Below are 26,785 nucleotides of genomic sequence, written 5' to 3'. Positions count from 1 at the left end.
GCTTTTTTTAAATGGAGAATCTGTGCTTGTCTTTACCACAGCATAATTATGCGCAATGTACACAAATCATGTGATACTCTCAACTCAACTCAACTTTATTTGTATAGAACCTTTCATACATGCAGCCCAAAGCGCTTCACAAAAAAGACAGAGAGAGAAAACAACAGAAAAGGGAAAAATATAAACAACCATGAAGAAAAAAATCATAAAGTAAAACTAATAAAATAATTAGGAGTAAAAACCAAAATTCAAACTTCTGTTAAAGTTAAAAAGATCAGATAAATACAAGAAATACATAGATCAATAAATAAAAATAATAATAAATAAATACATGCTGTTAAAACAAAGATTATAATAACGCAGTCCAGGGTTAAAAAAAATTACTCCAAATCAAAAGCCAGATTAAAAGGTAAGTCTTAAGTTTACAAAGTCAGTTGTTTCCTAAAAGTGGTGTCAACATATTTCACTATGATAGATTTGGCAGGGTAAAACCCTAAAACTGGAGAAAAAAAACAACTTTTTTGGGCATTAATGGGATAAGCCAAAGTCAATCTTGAAGCCGCCAACAATCATTGTGCAAATACATAACTAGCATAAAAGCATGTACTTGCATTTAAAACACTTAATATAGCTGATGGACTAGTGAGAAAGAAAGACAATAATCCACTAATGTCACAAATACAGTTACAGGGGTTAATATGAGATGTAATACATCCCTTGACACATAAAACATCTGTTCTTCTCACCACATCTAGAGCAAAATCAGAAAAATGTAAGAGGTTGATCTTTGGAATCATTCAAAGTCTCTCTGACATGCATGTTATCATGGCTAAGAAAACCTTTTAGGATATCTTGAAGAAGTAGCTTTCCTGATGGGTTAAGATTAACTCCCAACTGCCTCCCTTGCCATGCAGCATACATCATTAACTCTGTTGCATACAAACATTGAAGTAACAGTGCAATCAGACCTCCTTCAACAAGATGACCAATTTTAGTTTGAGATGATAATTAGACAAACAGGACACTGCAAAATGACCTTATACTGCAACGCTGGGTTGAAATTAACTGTACTATTGGTAAGTCTGTATATTCCTCTGCAAATATTTAATTGACCAAAGCACCAAATTCAACGTGTAGTGAACCTGGAGCCTTTCAGATCTGCAGCCTTGCACTGGCAATAGCAATAACAATTTTATTTATAAAGCACATTTCATTACAGGTGAGCTTAATGTGCTTTACATTGAGGATAAAAATATGGAAAAACAATGGATACACCCAATATACATCAGACACAGCAACAGCAACAGCAATCAAACAAAAAGCAAGTGTTACTGCACATGCAGCCAGCCACACTGTAACTATTGCAGATGATTTGTGCAGTTTGTGATACAGCCATGCTTACATTCCAATTCTACATCAGGTGTATTGACATTATTTTTGACAATAAGAGGAATAACGACTGTGTGAGAAAAGCTAAACAATGTTTCATAAAATAGAACACAGATCAGGTAAGTCTAATATATAACTCTTTAACACTCACTACGTTGTATTAGAATAAAATAGAATATCTTTATTGTCATTTTCACAAGTATAACGAAATTAAGTGCAATCTTATTTCAGTGCAATAGATAATATAAAACAAAAATAAGTGCAAAGAAAACACAGAAACCCACAAGACAGACAAACCCACACATACATCTACATTGGACATTCATTGCACAATTCCCTTAGGCAAGATATAACAGTACTGAATTTATGTTTTAGCAGCGTTCAGTGCAGTGATGGCTGTGGGGTAGAAACTGTTCATCAGTCTTTACATTTCTGCAGTGATTAGTATGTCTTTTGGAGATTCATTCATAAGAAACCACACCTTTCGAGGAGATAAAGCAGAGACAAACATATTTTACATCAGCACAGTGTGTGCTGACTCCTGCAGCATCTCCCGCTGTGTGGGACCATCATGTCACTGTGCACGGCGGAGGGATACAATAACCAGTGTCATCGTGGTGCTGAGGCTTTTGCAAACCAAAAATGTCTGCCTAAGGGAAACTCGTAACTGATATATATAGAGGATATTTTCACAGGTATTGCTGCTCAAGCCCACGTTTTCCTATTTCGAGGCGTACCGCAAGAAAGTGAGCTTCCACCAGATCACCCTAGTCGGGATTTGAATCGGAAAAAGGTAAAAATATTTAGTGAGTTTGTCAGAAGCTTTCGGTCCTGTGAAAGAAGTTGGGAGTTGAGAAAGACCATCATTGCGTTTTTGTATTTTGGAGCTGGGAAATGAGATTTTCATGTGCAATAATTGTTTGTCAGTGTCCCTTACCTTAATGAAGTGTGTAACATGTGTCTCACTTTTTTGGAAGACACTGCCTCCTTCTTTATACTAATGTCTGCACATTGACTGAAACCTCTGCAGCTGGTTGCAGCTCGTTTTCAATCCATGTCAACCAGAAACTGCGGCTAGCTGTAGCCACGAGCTAAGCGACGTGAGGTGCCTCTGCTAACCATGACTGCTGCAGGAATCACTGACATTAACTTATCTAGAGCAAGACTTAATAAGTGAGTAACATGAAGTAGTAATAGTGCGTGTTATTACAGAGATACATTGGAACTGTGTGCGACAAAGCGATGCTGCAGGTCCTGCCATCCATGCACAGCGCTGCCTTAAACCTCCTTTTCAGCATCGCAGTGTTGCACTAAACTGAAGGTGTTAACTAAATGTTTTTGCATGTTTACAAATCACTAGTGTGACCAAACTGTCAGCGTCCCTATGTGATTCAATGCCACAGCTTACTTTACTTCAAAGTCTTTTATTTCTGCATGCATAATAACAAATAGCTCTCGTGTCTGACAAGTCATTTCCTGTGCCACTCTCGTCCCCGCTGTCTGAATAAAGCACAGAGATGTTGATCTGAGGATTGGGCTGTGTGTGTGTGTTTCTGCAGGTTTCGAATAAATCAGACTGAAATGTTGACTTGAAGAGCTGTGTGTGTTTCTGCAGGTTTCTAGATCGCCAGGATGAACCCTCAGCAGCGGATTGCCGCGCTTGGAACAGACAAGGAATTAAGTGACCTGCTGGATTTTAGTGCGGTATGGATTTGTATTTGTCTCTTCATTCTTACAAAGCAGCTCTGCGGGGTTTATAGTTGTCTGGAATTAATTCAAGAAGGCTCTTCTAATTGTTAAGTTCATATAAGTGTTGATCAGGGGGTTTCATTAGCAGCACCACCTGCCAAATGCTTTTGAAATGTTAGCAGTGGAAAGTAAAAAAAAAATCAGGTCACCTGCCTCCATTGTAGATATGGCTTCCTTATAATGAAAAATGATATGTCTATGATTAAGATTCTAGATTATGAATGGACAGGGATTGAAATTGTAGAATTATAACCTTTCCAATTCAACTGAATCAGTGGTTCCAACTCTAAATTCTTCTTCATAGATTTTAGAAGATGCAGAAAAGAAAGTTACATGATTAGCAGAAAAACTCAGTGACATGTGAGGAAAAAGCTGAGCCTCCTGTTGCCCCATCTGATTTCAAAAACTACCCTTGATTTTGAGAGTCATCCTGGATCATCTGAATGGTTTCCTTTACTCTGTTTGCATCTCTTTAATAATTATCCATGTTCTTCCCTTCAGATGTTTTCTCCGCCTGTCGGTGGAGGGAAGAACAGGCCCACTACACTTGGAAGCAGTCAGTTTAGTACTTCAGGTAGGACCTGGTTTGTTCTCAGTCTGTGGTCTTGCATGTGGCTCTCACTCCTTGTCTGTGGTGTTCACATCTGGTGCTTGGGACATAAACTCTCCACCTGGGATTATAGTAGAAGAGCACGACTGTAAACACGTAGAACAAAGTGCAGTCTAGGCATTTGACATGTGTAAGTGTCTTATTGATCCAGTGATGGAGGAGTGTGTTAGTTGAATTTGTTCTGGTTTGTTTTTGACTGTCACATGCAGAAACAAGAATTTGTGTCTTTGTCAGGGTTCCTTTTGGCAGATCAATGGGCAAATTGGGGTAGCTATTTATTTAATTAAACCTCAACACATTTTACTTTCCAATAGTATTTTTTTATTATTATTTAAAAAATCTATATTTTAATTATTATAATTAAAAAAAAAATCAAAATTCCCTTAAAAGAAAAATATTTAAATCTACATTTTATGAAATTACAACCTATTACATTAATAAAAAAAATACAGGTAATCAACTTTATTAATAAATGCAACTTTGTATTTGCATTATAGCGAGTTGCAGCCCTACATTGCCTCTGATAGCCCTCATACACATACATGTTATTGTCCTTTCAACATATCACTTTATTATTGGTTTATCTACGAGCACCTGTGTTGCCGAACAGGTTTGGTTGTATTACCAAGAGTTCAGATTCCCTGCTCCTGGATTGCTTCCTAGTTATAAATGCCACAGGACATTAATCTGAAGCCCATCTATTGTCTGATGTGCGAGTCAACAATCGGGCATTCTGTTTTCTGAAAGCATGGTTTGTGTGTGTCCACAAAGCCTTCTTGTCGTCAGTTATCTGTGAGACGAAAGACACACACTTAGTGGAAACTGAACGAAAAGACAAAGAAAGACAAACAGAGCTGTCACTCATGAACTGTGACTTTTACAATACCCAATCATTCAAGTGAACAGGATGTTGTCTGTGTGCCTGAGTGTGTGTGTCTGTGTGTGCTTTCTTATGTAAATCAAATGACATCAAGTCAAACTGATTTTGGGGTTCAGGTTAACTCCAGCTTTCCTTGTATACTGAATTTACTCCTCCTTGAAGCTGTGTCAAAGATGGGATTTATTGCACCAGAGTTTACAGGTGAGCCTTATAAACTGTTCATTAATTGTAAACTGTTTCTAATTGTGGATGACTAATATAAGCTAAGCTGATGTTTCCTTTCAAAATCACATAGATGATACCAAATGTACTAATTCCTAATGACTGTTTTGACTAAATCCTCAAATGACCACACCAGAATCTGTCTCTAACATCTCTCTCTACTATACTGACAAGATAGTAGTATTTGCTTTGCAGATTATTATGTGTGGTCATTATGCAGGCAGTCACCTTCTCTGGGCTGGGCCCTGCACTCTGTGACTTGTAAAATGGACCAACATCAGCACGATGCTTTTTGTTTGAAACAGAAAGGAACAGAGCGTGTTGAGTTACAGCTAAAGCTCGATGTCATGTGTTGTCTGGTGTTCAGCTTTGAGCTGTAGACTTGTATCAGTGTTGACGGTTTTTATATCTTGAAAAAAGATCTGCAGTTAACTAGGTAAATATTTGAAGTTTTTTACTGAATGATTGATACTTTGATTTAAACAATTTCAGCTAGAAAGTAAATTTTGTCTTCATGTTTTCCCATTCAGTGGCTTTAAGAATAACTGTGAAATATTTTGGCATGTATCTTCACTGCAGCAACAGGATGTTAGTACAACAAAAACAAGAGTGATTGTTGCTACAGTAAAACAATTGAAGTTTCATTGCACAGATATCATGTCTCTGTAATGGCTCTGCTGGTTAAAATTTCAGTGACTGATGGGCATAAGACCCCCCCGCCTTTCTTGAAATTTGATTTGCCACTCCAAATCCTGAACTACGATTGGATTGGCTGTTTGTTCTTGGATATGTTAAATCAGGTATTTGGACTCTGTTTCATTGGGCTGCTTGAAGCTTTCTCATCTTCTGTTGGTAGAGAAATACAGAGAGGGAGGGAGAGAGGGAGGGAGAGACAGAGTCGATTGACATAGAGATAAAGTGAAGACAGAGTGTTGGTAAGAGAAACAAACAAAGCAGTAAAACAAAGAGAAAAAAATAGGTTATTTCTGATGTTTTACAGCAGTTACACCCTAAAGAACTACAAACATGTCCACTTCGCCAAACAAATGTGCAGAAACGTTTCTGATTCTGTTTGTTTGCTGACAATGCTTTTTGTCCTGTTTGCTGCGTGTCTCTCTGCTCCGCCCTCCATCACAGCCACTACACTGCAAACTCTTCTCAATTTGCAAATACAGATGGTTTTTTAGTCCATTTGGCGTCTCATTAAGATGCACACACTACGTTTATGTCCGTTACAGATAGACTGAGAGCCAAGCAGAGAGACATTGATAAATAACACCTGTTCTCTATACGTTGTCCCAACCTGCACTGCAAAATGTGTCCAAAATACAAAACTTTGAAAATGCAGGAAGACGTCATACTCCAAGTAGATTCACACACCTTCACAACTGTCCTCTGGATCATTAATGTTTATTCAGAGGATACTTTTTTGGGATACATTACTTTAAAGCTAGGGTTGGTAGTCACAGAAAACTAGCATGAATTTGAATGTAGCATTTCCTCAGAGCTCCTCCAAAATGACGCCCCTGCACATGCACAAGCACCGCTGATTTGCTACCATATGATCGTGACTGATTCAAAACCGGTCCTCAGCACATCATTTGTGTTTTGCACTAGATCAACTCATGTCTCACTCAGCGGTAAGAAAACACCAAAACATTATCATAGTGAAAGTTAAAAACACAAACAAACATGAAATGTGCACGCAGAAGGTGGGCAGAACGGCAGGACAGGATTTGATTGGCTTCATTGGTTTCATAAATTGGATCCTGATGGCAGGGATTGGTTGGTGTTTTCCTGGGTTTACTCCGGCTGTAGATAGCAGCTTTTTTTCACATTTTTTTAAAGAACACATTATGTATTGATTGACATCGGGACATAAAGATAATTTTTTACCGGTATAACAAAAAGTGTATCTAAATCTGACTACCAACCCCAACTTTAAAGAAAAGTTGCAGATCATTAAAGGAACTTAAGTTAAATGTTAAACTTTGTTTAATTACTTTTTCTGTAGCAGTACTGTGTTGGTTAGAAATCAAATCTTTTTTTGCTTTGCTGTGGTATCTAAACAAGTATCGACATCATATGATGTACTATATTTACTGCACCTTCTCCCTCATTGACTAACACCAATGCTGTTATATCTGTAATACCAGCTGTTAAGACAACATCTCCAGGTTATGAGTCTCACCTGCAGGAAACTAATATCAGCTGATACATCAACCGAACTGATGTAATGGTCTATCTCCCGCTCACTGGTTTATATAAGTCTGCTTCTGTAGGCGTAAATGTAAATGTGACCAAACTCAATCATGCAAAACGTAACCTCCATCATATAAGAAATGATGATTTGAAAATGAACTGCAGCACCTCAGAGTGTATAAGGCCTATAGAGGGTAAATCCCTCCTTCCTCCTGCCCACAGTCTGTGCTCCTGTGTCTCTGATCCTCAAGGTAGGGGAAGCAGCCCCATAAGTGATTGAGAACATAAGGCAAGTGAGTGTGCAGACAGAAGTGTGGAAATTGCAGGGAATGAGAGTTTGGATTATTGCATCTCAGCTGGGCATAGACAGATAATTGAGGCAGAGTGGGACTGGCGAGACCCTTCAAAAGTGTGCCAGAAAGAGATGGATCGGAAAAAATAGCCAAAGTGGCTCCAGCCGGGATTCATCGTTCCTCCATCCAGCTGTGTTGATGATGCAAATGTGATGAGGATATTGACTCTTTAGTGTAGCAGGGCAGTGGATGGCTGCTGTTGAAAGGGTAATTTTCATTTAGTGGTATGTAATGGTTTATTTGTTAGCTGTGACCAGGAGCTTCTTTAGGTTGGTCAGGCAGTGGATGCATGCTCAAATGCTGGGCCTCAGCTGGGTCACAGTAGAGGGTCAGACTCCAGTCCTGAATGAGTTGAGTCAATTTTCAAATAAAATAAATATATGAACAAACATCATTACAATGATTTTAATTGACAAAATAAGCAATTGTGGATTCTGAATCCATCAGAAAGTACATTGTAAATCTTCTTCATACAAAAGGGGCCTTAAGATAAGTAATTTTTTTCTCCTAAAATGTGACTCAGATCTTTTTTTTAACATCAAATAGTTTAGCATTCAGCACAGATCAGAATCTGATCTCTGTATTCAGACCAAGTGGCAACCTCCGGTCTAAAAATATGAGTCCAATGTGGAAGTGCTAAAAACTGCAGCTCATCGACGATCCACACGAGGCTGGCTCCAGATACACACCAATTCAAAAAAGGCGATCTTTACAGCAGAAGTAAACATGTTTACAATCTGGTACAAAAGACGAGTGTAGTCTGGATAGCTAATTTCTCGATCGGCACACACTGTACGGGGGGTTAATTTTTTTCTAACGCAGCAATTTCGAAGATATTGAGATTACGCGTCTTCCAATGAGAGGCACAGCTGACTTGATTGACAGGCAGGAAAAACTGTAGCTGTTGGCTAGGAGGCTTAAAACCTGCCTCTTTACGTCACAATCGCTCGACAGCAGCAATATGGCTGCTGACGACGATTGGCCTCAAGACAGCGCTTCAGAAACAGATGGGTGACCTCACGGATACTACGTCCATATTTATACAGTCTATGATTCAGACTCTATCAGTTCAACATTTTTGTAGTGTGACCTCACCATGAGCGGTCATGTGACTTCTTCAACACTAGATTTAGAGTTAGGCGATATTGGAAATGATGTTATTACAATGAAATATTTCATATCAGTTGATATCAATAATTATCACAATAAATACCAAATCAGTATTTCATTTAAATTCAAAGGCAGATTTTTGGTTCTGAGTGAAAGTTGAACAAACCACACAGTTAGCTTGTATCTGTATTTAGTTTTCTGATAAACTTCTTGAATCCATAATTTCTGACGGTGCTAAGTAAGATATGTAAGTTTTCTTCCATGTCGCTGTTGCTTGTTTCAGCTCTGTTTACATTCCGCTCCAAACGTCTTTAAGCCCTGCCTACGTCTCACCCTACAACATGATTTGCTGTTCAATGCCATCTTCTTCTCCTGTCTTATGTTAGGTGGAAAGTAGCGTTTAAGGCTCATTAGCACCCCTCCCTTTCCAGCCGTTGGGGGGTGCAATTACAGGTTTAAATATATCACATTTTTATTGAACATTTGTCATATTTATATTGAGAAAAAATATATCATGGTAATTATCACCTAGCCTTAACTAGATCAACATTTATCACAGTTCACTGTAGATGTTGACAGATGTGGTAAAAATGAACCCTTTGTTTACTGAAGTTTTTTCACTCTGCACCACTGCAGATCACTTTATGAGGGAGTGTGAACAGTGACTTCAGTGGCCTCCATGACACCTTTGAACAGTAAGAGATGTGACCTGTCTGCACTGAATCTGGGCTATAAATATCACCATATTTAAAAAAGAGAAGTAAAAAAGAATTGGATCTTAGCAGTAAATCTAAATTGATCAATAAGGCTTGCAGTATGAGCACGTTTGAGTGGCAGCTTTGCAGCAGGTGAACCTTGTAGAGTGGCTCAATGTACTGTCTCTTCTCTAAACCACACACACCCCTGGACTGCAGTTTACAGATGGACTAAAGGATAGATTTGTACTCAATGATTACAACTCATTGGTGTCCATCGGGATAGATCATAACTTTATGTCATTTTTTCTGCAGTAAATTAGTCAGCAACAAAATAAGAAATGCAACTTCCTCAACCTGATTATTTCTTTGAATGAAACTGGGAGGTCACTGGTAAATAATTTATACAGAGACATCCACTCTGTCTGACACTGTGTCCCTGAAGAGTTGTTTTCTGTTTTTTATTCTGATTCTATATTTTGATTCATGCTTTTGATGAAGTAGTGTGTTTCACTGTTGGTAACACTTCAGCTTCAGCTGTTCTGGGAATAATTAAGCCAAGTACAACCAAAGGTTCTGTGTTAGAAAGCAAAGCAGGGCTGTAGTTTGGATCTGTTTACATTAACATGACATCATTTAAACTTGCCAGACTGTAAACGCAGCACGTAGTGTTGCTTTAGGAAGCAGGTCTAACAATACCTTACTGCAGATACAGAAGTTATAACACTTGATATTCATTTTCATATGATCACTAAACATATATAATAACCCTTCATCAGTTTCATATAGGGAACATTCATTTCTGTAAAGACATAAGAACTGTATTTTGGACTGATGTTTCTTTTTTCTCAGATGTGCCCCCCTTTGTTCCCTTGTTATCACTACTTTTGATCCTAGTTTAGCTGCCATCTGTATGTTATCTAAAAAAATGATTTATGGAGCTTCTTTAATCAAACTCTGAATGGTCATAGATTAAGTGGATCTTTGTTTTCTACATGTCCTTTATGATGGTTCTGAGTCTTTTGAAAGTGCTGGTTGGAAAACATTCGTTGAGTTTTTGTACTTTTGCTGTTAAGGATCCATTCAGATGTTCTCCTGAGTTAAATTGTTCTGCCACTTTAAAATTTGATGTAATCACAGTTGTTGTGTATAAGTGTTGCCTGGCCTGGTTTACTTCCTGGGTATTGTGGGTAACTGTGTTAAGAATGAAAATATCACATCGTAACGTTGCTGAACAGTATTTTGTAACTAATGTCAGTCAATCATCTTCTATTGTAATGTTTGGTTTTTAGTTCAACTCCAACATGAATAAAAACAAACATCTTTTTTTATTCATTTTTGGGGCAAAGATTTACAAGTCAATAAAAAAGAATATAACTTTACTGTCTGTGACATCATGGACAATAAGGGCACTGATAGGTCGAAGATTTAATGCTAGGGCTGTGAAGTGATTAGAAAATATTAATCTTATTAATTCCATGCTTTATGATTTGTATTCATCGTATACATTAAATCTAACCCTTGCGTGAATCAACCCACTGCATTGACTGACTTGATGTCATATTGCATGGAAGCCATAGACTGTACAAATAATGGACGTAGTATCCGTGCGTCACCCATCTGTTTCTGAAGCGCTGTTTTGAGGCCAATCATCGGCGGCAGCCATATTGGAATTGTTGAACTCAACCTAATTGCTGTCGAGCGAGTGTGATGTAAAGAGGCGGAGTTTGAGCCTCCTAGCCAACAGCTACAGTGTTCCCGCCTGTCAATCAAGTCAGCTGTGGCTCTGGTAATGGTAAATTCATAATCTAAATATCTTCAAAATTGCCGCATTAGAAAAAAAATTAACCCCCTGTAAAGTGTGTGCCGATCTAGAAATTAGCTATCTAGACTACACTCGTTTTTTGTACCTTATGTAAGCAATCTGCTGTCAAGATCAGCTTTTTTGAATTGGTGTGCATGTGGTTTCTGGTACTTCTGGAGCCAGCCTTAAGTGGATCCTCAATGAACTGCAGTTTTTAACACACGCATTGGCCTCATATTTTTAGACCTGAGGTTTGCTGCTTGGTAGAAGCAAAGTAGACAAAAGTAACATTCACTTTGACAGTTTGAATGGTGGTATTTATTCAAATATTGCATGTTAAACACATCATGCCCTCATGTATTTCTTTTAGAACATATTCCCCAGGTTTACCCTGAGAAATAAGGTACCTCTCATCTTCTTTGTAGTGTCTTGATTTTTTCCACATTTCAACTTTAAGTTCAAGAAGACACTGAAGTATTAATAACTTCTCAACTCTTGGACCATCTGAGGAGCAAACAAGTGCAGGATCAAACCTACACCATATCTGATAAACCTGATCCTGTTCCTAAAGGGGAAATAAAAAAGTAGTGAACTGTTCCATCTGTTTCCTGGGCTGATCATAAAATGCTGAAATTATGAATGAATAACCAGATATTTGACTTCTCCCGCCAAATACGAGTAAGATGAAGGTTTTGCAGTGCTTAGGTAATGATGCATGATCCCTCCTCAGTAGTATTTCTTCATGGTCTGAGACGTTTCTCATTTGAATTGTGCAGAAAAGACCTCAGCCTCAGCCTTGTGATTACTTGTTGCTTAACTAGGAGCTTTGGGAGGATGCAGCTGTTTATGAATGACCCAGCAGAGACGGGAGCCGTCAGTTATGATTGCAAAGCTCTGTGCTCAGGCCATGATGTGTTTACAACTGTACGTGATTATACCTGAATTGTTCATCTGATCTGAGCTGAGAATAATTAACGCAGGAATGTTGCTTCCCTTGCATATCTAAGGCTACTTCTGCAAACAATGCCTGAGCACATGAACTTAAAAGAAATGCATGTTTGAAGATGTGTTTCCTGCTGCAGACGTGTAATAGTGCATACTATAGCAAAGTAACAAAATGTATTAATAAGACTTAAAATTCATGCATGTGCACAATCCAGACATGAAAGCAGTAGACATAATATTCCCACATCTATAATTCATGCAGGATGTAAAAATTCTTGAGGGTCACCATAATGTGAGGTTGTTCAAGGATACTAAATGTTTCCACCATATGGTCGTAATAAAGTAGCTCAGTGTCATTTTTGTACTTGTTAATTTTTTGTCATGTTTTTCCTAAGCGCCGCACACTGCAGGTTCTGTCAAAGATGAAACCGGACCAGAGATGTTAATGTATAATACAGAAACAAAGCAAACCTCCTTCTGCAGCCATCTTTCATTTAAAGCTTTGGTGTATTTGGTTGCTCATCCTTCTCTTTTGGGTGATAGTTGAGTGAGTTACTGTGTTGTTGAACGCAGATTGGAAAGCAAGAAGCTTCACTTCCTGTTTTTAACACATTGTATTGAAATCCATGGTTATTACTTGATTCAACTTAAAGCATTTGTTGGAGGAGAAATAAATTGATGTCCCTTTTCTAGCTGTATGATTTTGTTCAAACTACATCATTTGTATTCATTAGATTTAAGTTAAAGCAACTGCATTTGTGCGTTTTTTCTTCTGTAGTCTCTTGTTTGAGTGTCTTATTGTGCAGCCTGTCTGTTCTTGGAGAAGAGAGGGGACCCTTGAGCTCTGGTAGGAGATGGTAATCAGACGAGATGACAGCCAGTGGCCCAGAGAGCAAACACTGACCATTGTTACATTCAGCGTGGAAAAGGCCTCAGTTGGGCTACAATATGTCACATCGGTGTTGTCACAGTCCCAAATTTTAGTCTGCATGTGCTGCTACTAGTAACACAAGGAGAAGCTAAACTCACAGCACTAGTTTCTACCGTTATGGTGACAGTTAATGTGAATAATAACAGAGCCAGATGTTGAAAGTGAGAGTGAACATTTGTTCTATGAATCCACCAAAGACTTCATGTGAGGAAATGAATCTGCTGTGAGCAAGCGAGCGAGCAGCAGAACAACATGTTTGTTAGGATGAAACTTATCTTTGACTCTGCCCACTGGAGCATGAGCTCTGGTGTGAGAATGTCACTGACTTTCTGAATAAGTGTATTTTTAGATTTCTGACGAAGAACTGGCTGGCAGCATGACGGTTAATGTATTTGTAGTATGTGATCAGAATCCACTGTTTGCTTGATCAGCCCTCAGATTGTTGATTGTTTCACCTCCATTGTCGAACTTTTAAATATCCTTTAAATATTGAAGTATACAGTTTAAAATAATTTGGTCTAGCAGCTGTGATTGCAGGCTTTGCTTTTGAAGCTCTGTTCTACATCTGCTTTTGTTGGATTTCTTTAAGTCATGTACATCCCCTTTCTTTGTTTCAATGTATGACCCTGCAGTGTTGTAACACCTCAGTGTAAACCATTTGATACATCTTAAAGTTAAAATATTCATTACATTGAAAAGTTTTGTATGTGCCTTGTTGTAATATTATTTTTGAAACCTGATTTCTCTAAATCTCATATTTTTTTATTTGAGTGTAAAAATGAACAAAGGGTATTGCATTTTACGGAGACAGATTCAATTACAGCAGGGACAATCAATAACTTTAGCTTTTTGTGCAACATAATATCGTTTCAAACAGCAAGAACAATAGAAGCATCGAATGTTTTTTTTTTACAGACTATCATATAAATGAGATTATAAGGACCAGATATAATATTTTTCAATATATGCCAGATGCTCTTGCTTCGCAATTGGTAGCAGTTATTGATTTTATTTGTTTATCTGTTTGACTTTTGATGTATTGAGGGTTTCTTTTCTTCATTTAAAAATTATTTTTATCAAGTTTTACTGCTCAGCTGTTACGAAGTAGCCTGGCATTCATCACTGACAATTCATAAAGTTGTAAGTTGTTTTTGGTAAAATGAAGCATACTCATTTTGGCATTTTTTTATTTTCTATTCTACAATCGAATGATACCATCGTTTTTTTAAGTGATATAGCTTAACATGGGGATCAGAGATGTGTCTTTCATTCACAGGTAAAGAGCTTTGCAAAGTTTTAACACTCAATGTTAGGTTTAAATTCTCTGATGAGTGTCAGGGCATGTTGTTTCATTGCTGATAAGACATTGACATTTATTTCCTTTATTCTTTTTATCCGTCAAATATCAGAAATTGTGGAAAATGCTCCAAAAAATGTCAAATATGATACTTACACATGCGATTTATTGTTTCTCAAACAACCAGACTGTATTTGATTTACAATGAAACAAAGAGCAACAAGTAAATACACTTTTTTTTTTAATATCCTTTTTTTTTAAATCTGAAAATAGGTTGATCATAGAGATTTTTGTTAGATGATTAATCAACCAGGGGTTTAAATAACCCCTATTTAAATACACTGCCATATATTTAAAAAGCACCTGTTTGTCTTTAATGTGGGATCGTCCATATTTCATGTTCAATACAGGACTACTCCATGAACTTGAGCATTTAATGACAAGTATTTAAAATCATTGCCACCATCTACGACGTCTCCATCATGCCTGCCTTTGTTAGAGAATAAAGGTAGACTGTAGCTACATTGAGCTGTGAGAGTTATCTTGACTGCACTGTGCGTCTCTCTCTGACAGGTATGGAGGAGCGGACCAACCAAGCGTCTTGGGCCCCAGGTGGCGAGTCCAGTCCCTCCTATGAGTCCTCCCGGGTAAGACGACCTTTCTGCTCCACAGCACATCATTTAACACTCATTACATCAAAGCCATACACTCACCATGTTTTACTTTCACCTTATCCCACTCATGTTGTTCCAGACATTTTCTCTGTGCAAGAAAGACCGGTTAATGTTCTCATGGGGTGTGTGTGTGTGTGTGTGTGTGTGTGTGTGTGTGTGTGTGTGTGTGTGTGTGTGTGTGTGTGTGTGTGTGTGTGTGTGTGTGTGTGTGTGTGTGTGTGTGTGTGTGTGTGTTAAACAGTTATCAGACAGAACCAGTCACTGGAATCTGTTGCTTGTCGTGGCTCGAGCTTTAATTTGGTAGCAGAGCTCTGCATTATGCATATTGCAAATTAAATGATCTTTTACTGCTGCTCAACATTATTATTTTTATGAGAACTAAATGTGAAATTTTAGGGTTTTTTCATTTGAGGGAACTATTTTTCTCTTAAACTTTATGATTTTAACCGAGAATCACTGGCATTAAAAACTAACTAGAGCACAAATATTACATCATTTCATTACATTCCCAAATCTCCATTATTCATCCTCACACGCTCAAACTCAAACTTAAAAAAATGTCTTTATCTATAAACACACATATTAAGTATGGAGGAAACCTTATGAGATGACACTGACTAAGGCTCATTTTCATTATTTGCCAACTATTGCCTCAAACACTGTACTGATTTATTCAATAATTTATTTAGTTTTGAAAATGTCAGAAGAAGATACTCCAAGGTTAACCACCATTAGCAGCAAGCACAGCATCCTGACACTTCTGTTTTGTGCAACCAAGTGTCCTAATGTTATTACTTTACATATTGAATCTAAATTTAAATCCAAAGTTATACTAATCAAAACAAAAGCAGCGAACCACATTCTATAAATCCTTAGAAACTACTGAAATGAGTAAAAATATCCAAAAGACGTTTAGTAGTTTGTTTTCTTTTGATGACTTGATATGAGTGGTGTATATTTTAAGCTTGCATTCACTAATCACTGAGCCTCAAAATAAAATTGTTTTACTTTTTCTCCAAATAATTTATGTTGTAGCAGAGTTTGAATAGGCAGGCCTCCAAGACCATCACTCCTCTAGTCCAGTCCGTCATATTGTGTACAGCTAGTGAGAGTAAACTCTGTTAAAGAATAAGACAAGGCGAAGTCTAGCTGAGAGCTCTGTGTCTGGATTTAACCCCTTTGCTTATGCCTGCTCACCATCTTGGCTGATGCTGCTTTAGTGTGTTTACAGTGAATTATTTGTGTTACTGTAGCGACTATTATATGATATTTATTGGTTTTAGGGTTACTAGAAATAAAGAAAAATGCATCCAACAGCAAATAGAACCACTTGCAGTATTCATGTAAACAGATATTTAAAAAATACACTACTGTTCGGAGCAGTGCTGATAAAACATCTTTTACTTTTTGAAACATGGCCATACCTGAAACATGTCCATACCTGTCTCTGATTATGATTGCAGCCAATATGAAGCCAAAAATTAATGAATTGACATAATCGTACGGGACAGTTGTTGTGGAATGTATCTGCCTGAGGTTTGTTTATTAATCTGAGACAATGCACAATGCTTTTATTGCACCAGATATAGCTGAGCTAATTTCTATCTGCAGTCATTGGACAGATGCCCATGGTATACATGACCTAATTAAAGATGAGTCGTTAGTTGTGATGCATTAAAAAAAGACTCTTTGAAAACAAGCATATGCATTTTATTTGAAATCGCTCCTCTGTAGTTTAGTGGTTTGAAAAGGAAAATTAAATTTGTGCAAAAACATTAAGGACAAAATTGTGCATGATAAAGTGCATCTCTATATTGTGCTGGTTAAGTGAGAACATTTCACTGTTTGTGTTAGCAAGTGTGAACAGCTCTCTCCCCTGTTTGTTTGTCCCTCACACATTGGTTGTTCTGGATGCCCTGTATGAATTTCATTTAATGTCAATCTCCTGTCACTTTCTATTAGAATTCAGTTAAATGTCAGAGCCACTCGGGCCGCGTTACCTTGTTTATTCCTCTGTGCCCTTCCCGAATGAACATCTACAGGCTATGGTAACATAGGCAGCTTGATTTGAATTATAAGACAGAGACGCTTGAGATATCTTTGCTCCAGGTGCATATAAATGAGTGTTTCTGACATTGCAAGGCACAGCGTCAGCCAGCAGACAGCTGTTTGCACCTCAATAAGGCATGCATGCAAACAATCATGATCGCTCTCTCCTCACACACACAACCATACACACACAGCTGCATACACACATCATATTGATACAGATTTCATATACACTGGCAGGTAAAATATTACTTTCTATATATTGCACTGTATATATAAGAAGTGAGTGAGTGGCATGAGCAGTAGATCCTTTTCGTTTTCAGTTGTTCCTACATTCACAGAAAAGTGACACTTTCCTTTAGTGGGTGTTTATCTTACAGTTATTCACACTAAATCACCAAGAACACTGTGATTGATTAAGAATATATTTTTCATAATGTGGGAATGTAGTGCACACCTTTTTCTTTTTTAGAGATGGTCTAGCTAAAGCTGATATCCTCAGCTAAAAAACAGTCAGATGAGCTGAAAGAAATGGAAAAATCTATGTTGTTTCATGGTACATTTCATATTGGAGACATACAATTCCTATTACAATCTCTTTCACAATGCTTACTCTAATGATATTTTAGTGTGAAACCAAACCTTCATCTGTTCCTGTTGAAATCTAGGACCAACTCTTGTGCCCCCCTATCCAATTAATGAGTAGTACAGTAATGCTCGGCCAATTATAAGTGGTACATTTCTGTATTTGACATCATAAGTTTACCAATATTTTAGCACTAAAATAAAAACTCTACATTACAGTGCACAGAAAAAATAAAAGTAATCATGGACAACTTAAAGTGGCAGGCTGGCCAAATAATAATATTGTAATATTTTTATTTTGTAAGATCTGACTGCACACGCTGGACACACGGCTCATATTTACACCCACAGAAAGGGGAAAGTTTCCATTTGAACAAGATGCATTTTATAGAACCAGGTACCATAGGTGTGTTTCTGTATATTTTCAGGTGTAATTGTGTCTCCAAGTTATTAAGATACCTTTCAGGATCATCCCATCATTCTCCTTTATTGTCTATAGCAGAAGTTGCAGCTGTATTGCATTGTAAAACAGACTCAGGTTTTATTTTCTGGGAGACAAAATGTCCCTGTGGAGCATGTTTTTAGGATGGGAAAGTTTAATTAAATTTCTTAATCAGATGTTAATTGATTAATCAATTTAAAAAAATATGATTTCTGTTTCAAAATGTCCAAAATGATGCTGTATTCACCAGCTCTGTCCAGTGCTCTTAGAAGAACTCCTGTGTGCTTCATCCTTCAGTCTGTTAAGAGGGGAGTTCAGTCTCGTCCCTGAGCTTGTTTGAGCTGCTGAGCTACGACTGTGCGATCAGTCAACTGTGAACAGTCCCGAGCCCCGCCATGCTGACCTTGGCTCCCAGCCAGCCGCTGTATCCTGGGCAGCTGTGGCTGTAGGCTGGCGGTCTGACAGCCGGGGCTGTGCCCACCACCACTGCACGACAACCCCCCCTTCCCCAGTGCCCTGCCCTGACTTGATACCCGACCCCACACGCATCCATCATGACCATATCATCACTCCCCGAGCTGCCACATGCAGTCGCTCGTTCACCTGGGATGCAGCTCAGGGTGTGGAGGAGATGACTTTTTAAACGCTGTGAGGAGTGATTAGGGGACAAAGTGGGAGCTCTAGCCCGCTTGTTGCCACAGTGATCTGACAGTTATTTAGCTTGCGTTCTCGTAGCCTTTTGGCAGCGATGACGCTGTGTGTTAGTGTCTGAGATGGATGTAGGCCACTACTCTTTAGGAAAGATGAGGAAACTGTGATTGATGCATTAACAGACTCAAAGTAGAGAACAGTGGAAGATGATGATGATGATGAGGAAGTCTGATGAGTGTGAGCCTTCAGCCAAAGAGAACACAGGTTCAGAAAGCTTGTTCTATAGCTCACTGTTTAACACTTCAAGTGTCATTTGTTTAATGAAAAAATCAGTGTTAAAATGACAATTCATCATTTCACACGGGGTTATGTGCGAGACTTTTTCTTTTCTGAAAGCAGTTGCCAGGCAACAAGCAAAGACTCCAGGAAGTTACTGGTCCCAGCCAAGACACAGACTGGCACCAGAGGCCTGGTTAAATGGCAAATTTATGTTTTTACACATTTGTTTGTTTTTAGTACAAAGTGAACACACATGGTGCAAGATGTTGATTAGTTCATCTTTGTTTAGTTCATGAACTAAAATGAGCACTTGGATCAATCACGTAAATGTGTTAGCCAATATTAAACCATAAAAGCTACTTTCATCTCCAGTCTTTGGCCCAAAGCCACCCCTGAAATCTGATTAGCCCTAGAATCCTAAACCATGACTGGCTATTTTCCTTGTGAGAGGTGGCACTCATGTTAAAATCAACCATTTGGGTTGTGTTTCAACCATAGACTGTATAAAATATGGACGTAGTATCCGTGCTGTTTTGAAGCCAATCGTCGACGGCAGCCATATTGAAAATGCGGAACTCAACCAGGCATAGTGTGACGTAAAGAGGCGGAGTTTTAGCCTCCACAGCTATGTGTTCCCATCCGGGAGTCAAGTCAGTCGTCCCTATTTGGGCCAAAATATGTAATCTTAATATCTTCTGAACTGTACAGTGTGTGCCGATAGAGAAATTAGCGAAGCAGTTTTTTGAACCAGGCTGTAAACATTTTTATTAATGCTGCAAAGATTGTCTTTTTTGAATTGGGGTCTATGTGGTTTCCGGTGTTTCTGCAGCCAGCCTCAAGCGGTTTCTCTATGAATTGCACTTTATAATACTTCCACATGAGCTTCATAGTTTGAGACCGGAGGTTGCCGCTTGGTTTCAACAGGCTCCTGGAAGCTTTGTTGCATATTAATGTGGAACATTTTCTTTGGTCGTTTCTTTAAATGGTGACTTTGTATAAGTCCTTTAAGAATTTTGTTCAGCAGATTTGGATTTTGCTACTCTGTTGAGTTATCTTTTAAAGATATAATTTATATAAAAAGAATATTCTTTCTTTTGATTATTCATATCAGAAGTTAAAGTAGATGTGATTAGTGAAGAATAAACCTCCTAGGTTACCACGCCTTGCCACCCCTACAAAAGTCAGCGCCCCCTGTTTGGCCACCTTGGTAAAAAATGTCTGGATCTGCCCCTGTATATGGAAAATAAACCTTATGGAAGAGCATACAAAACCACACAAACATACATGAAAAAACTGTTAATGCAATGTTTTTGTTTACATGCAATAACCTAAATTCCAAATCAGTCTCAAATTCTAATCTAATAATATAAATTGTTATATCTAACGTGAGCTGTGGCAGCGTTTAAAATTTTTTTAAATCTCTTTTAAAAAATATATATTTTGGTCATTACCTGGCTAGCCATCCCACCCTGCGCATATCATTACGCTCAATCAAGCCATCAGAGTGTAGCGTGGTATTTAATAATTATTAGGAAAGAAGCGTCACTACGCCTACTCATCAGTCTAAAGTAAATAAGCATGTCTCGTAAAATGTTGAATTATTCCTTTAAGTGTTGAAGTTGGAGCGTGTTGCCTCAAAACAGAGGAAATGTTTTTTGCTAGCTTATGTGGGCTGAGTGTGTTGTGTAGGTCTGTGTGCGTTGTGTAGGTCTGTGTGTGTGTTGTGCAGGTCTCTGTGTGTGTGCGTTGTGTTGCTGGAGCCTCTCACAGAGCTGTTGTTGTTATTGAGTCTGTTCATGGTGTGATTAACAGTGTGTGCGGCCTGGCAGCAGCACAATAGGGAATCTCTGAGGATTCCCTCGACACAGCACAACACTCCACTGCCTTTGAAATTACTCCATCACCATCCACTCACTGAAAAAAAAGATGGGTAATAAGATTTACTTTCTTTTTTACTGTATGTTGAATGCAAAGGGTATGAGTTGGTCGAAATAGCTCTATAGAAATGCTAGCCCACTGCAGCTCGGTCCCTCTGCTGGGAGTTAATGTAGTTTGGGGAGATGTATTTGACTGGAGCACAGGAGGATTTTCACAGGGCTTGGGATTAGCACTGTAACGGAGTATCTTTTATTACATGGGACCCCGAGTTTTCAAAAACCATACTGTGACCGATATTTAGACCTAAGCCCTGAAGCTGATAACTGTCATGAAAAGGCAGTGTTAAGCTGCAGGAGAAGAAGGCAATTCTTTTGAGCTGCAGGTACCTGGGAACGATGTAGGATTGCAACTCTCTGTTTCTCCCGTCTCTGTGTTATAACACCTTCTTATGAACTGTGGGTGGGTCCATAAACCTGTTGTCAGAGAGATAAAACGGAAGATCAAAATAATAACTTTAAGATGAAAAATAAATACATTGGTTAAGATGTTGACGGACACATTGACACAAGGACACATTTTACTGTGTTACTCTGAACCCTGTACCCTGGTCAGTTCAGGGGAGGGGACTCATTTTGGAGGACATATAACTTGAATTGTTGCTTATTTTACTCAAGCAACAAAATAAAGCTTCATATTCATGTATCTATTTTCAGTGCTGTATCTGAAATGATTGAGATTGCTGGCGTTTTGCACATTTATTTGGCCCGTGTGCACGAATCATCTTTCTCCCTGCCAGTGTATATTCCTCTGCATGATGGCAGGTCCCTGTAGAAGTCATACTCTGGGAGAAGACTGTCATCCCCTCCTCTGTCTATATGGTCATGCTGTGATATCATTCTGTTTTTGGGACAGTGAGAAGAGAGGGTCCTCTCCTCCTGCTATCTTTTGGACTCTCTGTGTTGAGGTCCTGGAAGGGATATTAGTGGACTGGGGGAGACAGCATTCCTCCTCTTTTCCTCTTCATCCCTCCTTCACTCATTATGAAGCCCACTTCATCGGCATCCACACTAGATCTGTGAAATGAAAAACAAAATGATGAAACTTAATAATAATTATTATCATTACTTTCTTCAAAACCCACCTGCTTTAAAACACATCCTTTCTTCTGACACAAAATCTGACTCATGGAGGGATTATATTGTATAACATACTATTCCTGTTGGAATTCTTGTACTGTACACCTTGTTTGCTGCTGTAACTCCATGAATTTCCCCATTGCTGGATGAATAAAGGAGTATCTTATCTTATCTTATCTTACTCCAACCATTGAGAAATGGTCAGTTCTGCATATTATTCACTGGGCCTAAAGTTTACAAGGCAAAACCTTCGTCTTATCATTTTAGGTGAAGCTTTGATGAAGATAGATTAAGAGCAAATGTTGTCTTGCTATGCCAAAAGAATACATCTGCATTGTTTTATCACTTTCTCTGTCATAATCTGGATTATTTTATAGCATCATAACTCACGTGTGATCACATGAATCCATCTAAGCTGTAGCTGGTCACATGCTGTGTGCAGGAGGGCGTTGGAACACATCTGCCTTCTTTTCTCTGCTTTGAACTCTGGTAATTGTCTTTCACTCTGTACACAAGAGACCAGTGTCTGGGTCAGCAGGTCCCTCGGGCCTTCAAACAGCAACAAGGCTGCACGCAAAGTAACTTCATCAGAGAGACGAAAGGCAGGCATTGATTTTACTAAGCTTTTTGACTGCTTTCTGCATACCTGCACCGCTAAAGATGTAAAAACTGTCACTGAGGAACTGGTGATCTGGTGATCTGGTGTGTCAAGTTTTTTCTATTTGCTCTAAAGGCCGATACTTGATTTGAGGTGCGTTCAAGGACACTCAGTCTCAATGAACACGCCAAAGAAACATTATAGAAACGTCCATATGTGATCTCTTCCATTCAAACACTAATGGATTTTAGATCTATAGCAGCACGCTGTTCTTCCTAATGTTCAGAAATACAGTAATGAGAGATGGCTCACTCATTAGTCTCTCTGTCGTACAATATAGAGGGATTAAAGATAAGAAAATGAAACACAGCAGGACAAATATACAATGAGCACAGATTGAGGACTAATCGTCATTATCATTACCATCTTCATCATGTTCACTGAAAGCTTTCAAGTCTGTCCAGAAGTGAACGTTATCAAACCACAGAGAAGAAATAAAGGTTTATGGTTTAAAGCAGCTCCAGAAATATGAGTTTAATGGATCCTCAAAGACTCAATTTATGCGTGGCTCAGATTCAGATAGACGCTTAAGGGAGTCATCCAGTGTGGGATAATGATCGCGATAAAATGAACAATGTAAACACATAATTATTGCTTCTTCAAGTGCACTCTTTTCTTCATTTCAAATAATCCTAAAAAGCTTTAGTAGTTTGAGCCATCAGTTCACACCAGAAATATAAAGATCTGTTTATATGTTTCTGCTCCACAGAAGAAAGGGTGCAGTTTATTGGCCGAACAGACCAGTCAGTCTGTCCTCTCACTAATTAGTGGTGTGTCGTATCACTCAATTAGCGAAGTTGCCCGATAATGTGCTTAATATTCTGATCTCTCCCCCCAGGGTTTTGCAGACAGCCCTCATTACGGCGATCATCTGAGTGACAGTCGATTAGTGTCCCATGAAGGATTGTCCCCAACACCTTTTATGAACTCCAACATAATGGGTAAGTAAGTGATTCTCCTCCGCTCACCCCTCACATGTCCTTCGGTTGTGGACGGACTTCCTGTTAGAAAATTGCCTGATTGAGGTCGAGACACATCATGCATCCCGAGGTAGCTGTACTGAAAGGCGGGCAGGGCTACAGGGCTATTTTTTTTCCATCTCCCGCTGTGTTTATTCCCTCCTTTAATCTCCCTCCCCTTTCTGTATCTCCTTCTTCTTCCTCCTCCTGTGATGACCCTCCCCCAGGCTAGAAGTCACGCCATCAGTATAGCTTTCCATCATAAGGAGCTGTCTACTTGACATCAAAACCGCCCACAGCTACTTCCATTGGCAGCAGGCAGCTGAATTTGGGATGTGGGGTTAAACAGGCAGTTGTATAAGAGACCATCTCATAGAATAAGTAAACATTTCAAATGTATTATAGATGAATTTTATCATTTCCCAAGTCTTGTTTGGGCCTTGTTGAATCATGCCAGTTTGCTTTAGGTGACCAACACTTGGTTTCTATTTGTTTGTTTGATTATTTTATGGCTTATTTTTCTTTAGTCAGTTGTTCTTTTACATTTTGGTTTAATGGACCAAAATGATCAGATAAGCTCAAGTACCCCTTTCTGGGCACTAACCGGCATGCTCTTTTAAAAGCACCATTTTGCAAGAATTGGCATTTTTTTAAATGTCTCTCCTGCAAACATCTTTAAAAAACAGATTTGCTTTCCTTATTATAATATTCTATCTGTTTCATATTGTGGAAAATTATTACTTATGTTTTTTTTGTGACACACACACTTGGGTTTAGGTTTTGTCTCATTTTAAAGGTCAACATGTTTGGTTGAGTTTGAGTTTAAATTCTTACGTAGCTAAAGATGCACCGATCCGACCCTAGTATCGGATATCGGCTAGATCAGACTCAAAAAGCTACATCGGATATTGAAGACAAAGGGCCGATATATGGTGCTGATCCATATGGCAGATCTATTCATCTCAGTTCTATGCTTTTCTGTGTTTACAACAGCCATGTGTCTCCTACTGTACGTCATCAGCATCTTTATAAAATGTGCTGCTGATTAATATTGTCACTATATCAGACACGGAGAAGGGAAACAGTAAGGGCGAAGCTGGGTAGAGTAATAATGTATTCAAGGAATTTAATCCCAGCCACAGGTACACTGTACTTCTGTGGGAAACACTCTATGGAAACACTATGTTGACATATTTTTTATTCTCTCATTTGAAGCATTTTTTTTTATACAGAATATTTAATTCCTCTTATCCACTGCTGAGGTTTACAGTTGAATTGTAATATCTGTTGGTTATGAAGTTTAACTCACCAAACTGCTGGTACACATTTATAATCTCTTGAATAATAATACTGTCAGTTTAAAGTCAGAAAAGTCAGAAAAGCTTGAAGTTGCCAAAACATGATTGTATCCTCACATTAAGGAATAGAGATTGTTAAATAAATACCAGGATCGTATCAGCTAGTATCGGTATTGGCAAATACCAAAGACCAGGTATCGATATTGGTATCAGGACCTAAAAAGTGGGATCGGTCATCGGCGATCCCTACCCGTAACTAGGAGTTTACTTTTTATTATATTTACTTTTTCGCTCTCTAGCTCTCTCACAAAATGTCCCTCCTAAACAAGGAAACAAATGTAGTATTTTTTGTCACCATTGACCAAAACTTGCCCTTTTTTTTCCAAGTACTTTTCCCATTAATGACTCACAGCATGTTCTCTTGTTCTAACAATTACAAACTGTGTATATTCAGCTCTCTGGCTTTGGCCTGTGATGTGGAAACCACTTGACAGTTTTATGGTGAACTACAACTCTGATCATTATTTAACAGCTCTTAGTTTCCAAGCAAAGGGATCGGTTCTCAGTAGTTGTTGCAGAATGGAAACAAATGTTATCTTTCTTATAATTGATCACATGACATTTACACACTCTCAGTACCTCTCCTCTTCCCAGCAGCAGCTGTAATGTGGCGTAGACTCTGCAGGATATGGGTGCGATTTGTTGCTGTGATATCTTGTGGTTTTATGAAAGTGTTTTCCCACAACTTCACAGTCATTACCAGTTTCTGAACTGCTGAGCAGCGTGTGAAAGGTCAAGTCAGAATCATTTTAACACCTCTGGTTGTTCTTACACTGCATCATGAAGAGTTTCTGAACTTCTTAGTTTTATAGAAAGTTACTTGTTCTATTAAAAGTGTGAAGTTATTGGGAGACATGAAGGTAATAGTCTGGTTGAAATAATTTCTGCTGTTTCTCATGATGAAATACTTTCTGTTGCACAGCATTGTACAAATTGATGACTGATGGGTCATTGGGTGTTGGTTTTAAACTTGTGTGTAAAAAGATAACCAGTCAGTTGCCAGTCTTAAGAAAAGCAGAACAGCCAGGATTGCAGAAAGACGTACAAAATTAGGTTTTGGAAAGTTTTCCAGTTTACCAATTTACCTTTGTTTGAATGTAATCACTGTAAACAAACCAATGAGAATAAACTATGTGATACCAACAGTTTCTCAGGAACTATAGACTATGAACAGATACAGATGAGTAATGATGACTAAAGGTCAGCCAGAGGTCAGCCTGGTGCATGTTGCCTGCCTCTTATTCCATGTTTGGAGTGGATATGTTTAGTAAAGTTTATCAGACGTCTTCTGAAGAAAATTTGAAAAACAATGGCAGCGTAATTTTTTTGATAAATCCTGATTTTAGTTTATTTAATTCCCTCCTGTTTATCAGATTTCCCATTGACTGACCATACAAACTGCTGCTGGTCAAAATAGCTATAAGATTTCATCCATTTCCTTTTTAAGATCTGTTGCAAATAAACATAAAAATAAAAACAATTAAGGACACTGCTTAAGATCTAATTTGGAAAAACAGACCACTCAATGTTGAATCAACTGCTTATCCTACAGTGAAGGTCTGAGCCTCTGAAACCTCTGCGAGTAAGCCGCCGCCTCTAACATGTTCCCAACCAATGTCAGAAGAAAATGAATAACATAGATAAATGATTTAAAGGCAGATATATAATATTCAATATATGATTGTCTGATCTTGTAAATTGTGCTTTGTGTACACCATAAAAAGCTCTGTTCTGCTTAAAATCTCAGCCTTAACTGAACAAACACATAATAATACATATTTAATAAAAGAACTAAATATAACTGCATGCAGTGTTTAACTTATTATGACTGTTCATCTAACACGGTCTATTTGGGGTGTTCTGAAGTTGTGTATATGCATGGATTTAAACTATCAGTATTTATAAATGTGTGCAGAATGACTCATAGTC

The 26,785-nt window shown here is 38.3% G+C and overlaps 1 protein-coding gene across 3 annotated transcripts in view; it reads left to right on the top strand.

Moving 5' to 3' along the window:
- The first annotated feature begins 2,001 nt into the window (after nucleotides 1-2,001).
- Nucleotides 2,002-26,785, top strand: part of tcf12 (transcription factor 12) — an 87,087-nt gene continuing 62,303 nt past the window's right edge. Inside the window, exons 1-5 of one of the 3 annotated variants that reach the window (XM_034680737.1) lie at nucleotides 2,002-2,182; nucleotides 3,005-3,093; nucleotides 3,640-3,712; nucleotides 14,761-14,834; nucleotides 23,378-23,480. In XM_034680737.1, coding sequence (XP_034536628.1) covers nucleotides 3,022-3,093; nucleotides 3,640-3,712; nucleotides 14,761-14,834; nucleotides 23,378-23,480 — 322 coding nt within the window. In that variant the 5' untranslated portion in view covers nucleotides 2,002-2,182; nucleotides 3,005-3,021. Of the gene's footprint in view, nucleotides 2,183-2,517; nucleotides 2,563-3,004; nucleotides 3,094-3,639; nucleotides 3,713-14,760; nucleotides 14,835-23,377; nucleotides 23,481-26,785 lie in introns of those variants that run through there. The other 2 variants (XM_034680735.1, XM_034680736.1) reach the window with 2 other exon arrangements.

The sequence above is a fragment of the Notolabrus celidotus genome, chromosome 3 (assembly GCF_009762535.1).
Source record: "Notolabrus celidotus isolate fNotCel1 chromosome 3, fNotCel1.pri, whole genome shotgun sequence".
Lineage (NCBI taxonomy): Eukaryota > Metazoa > Chordata > Actinopteri > Labriformes > Labridae > Notolabrus > Notolabrus celidotus.
The sequence above is the reverse complement of the archived record's forward strand: the minus strand, read 5'-3'. Positions and strand labels throughout refer to the sequence as shown.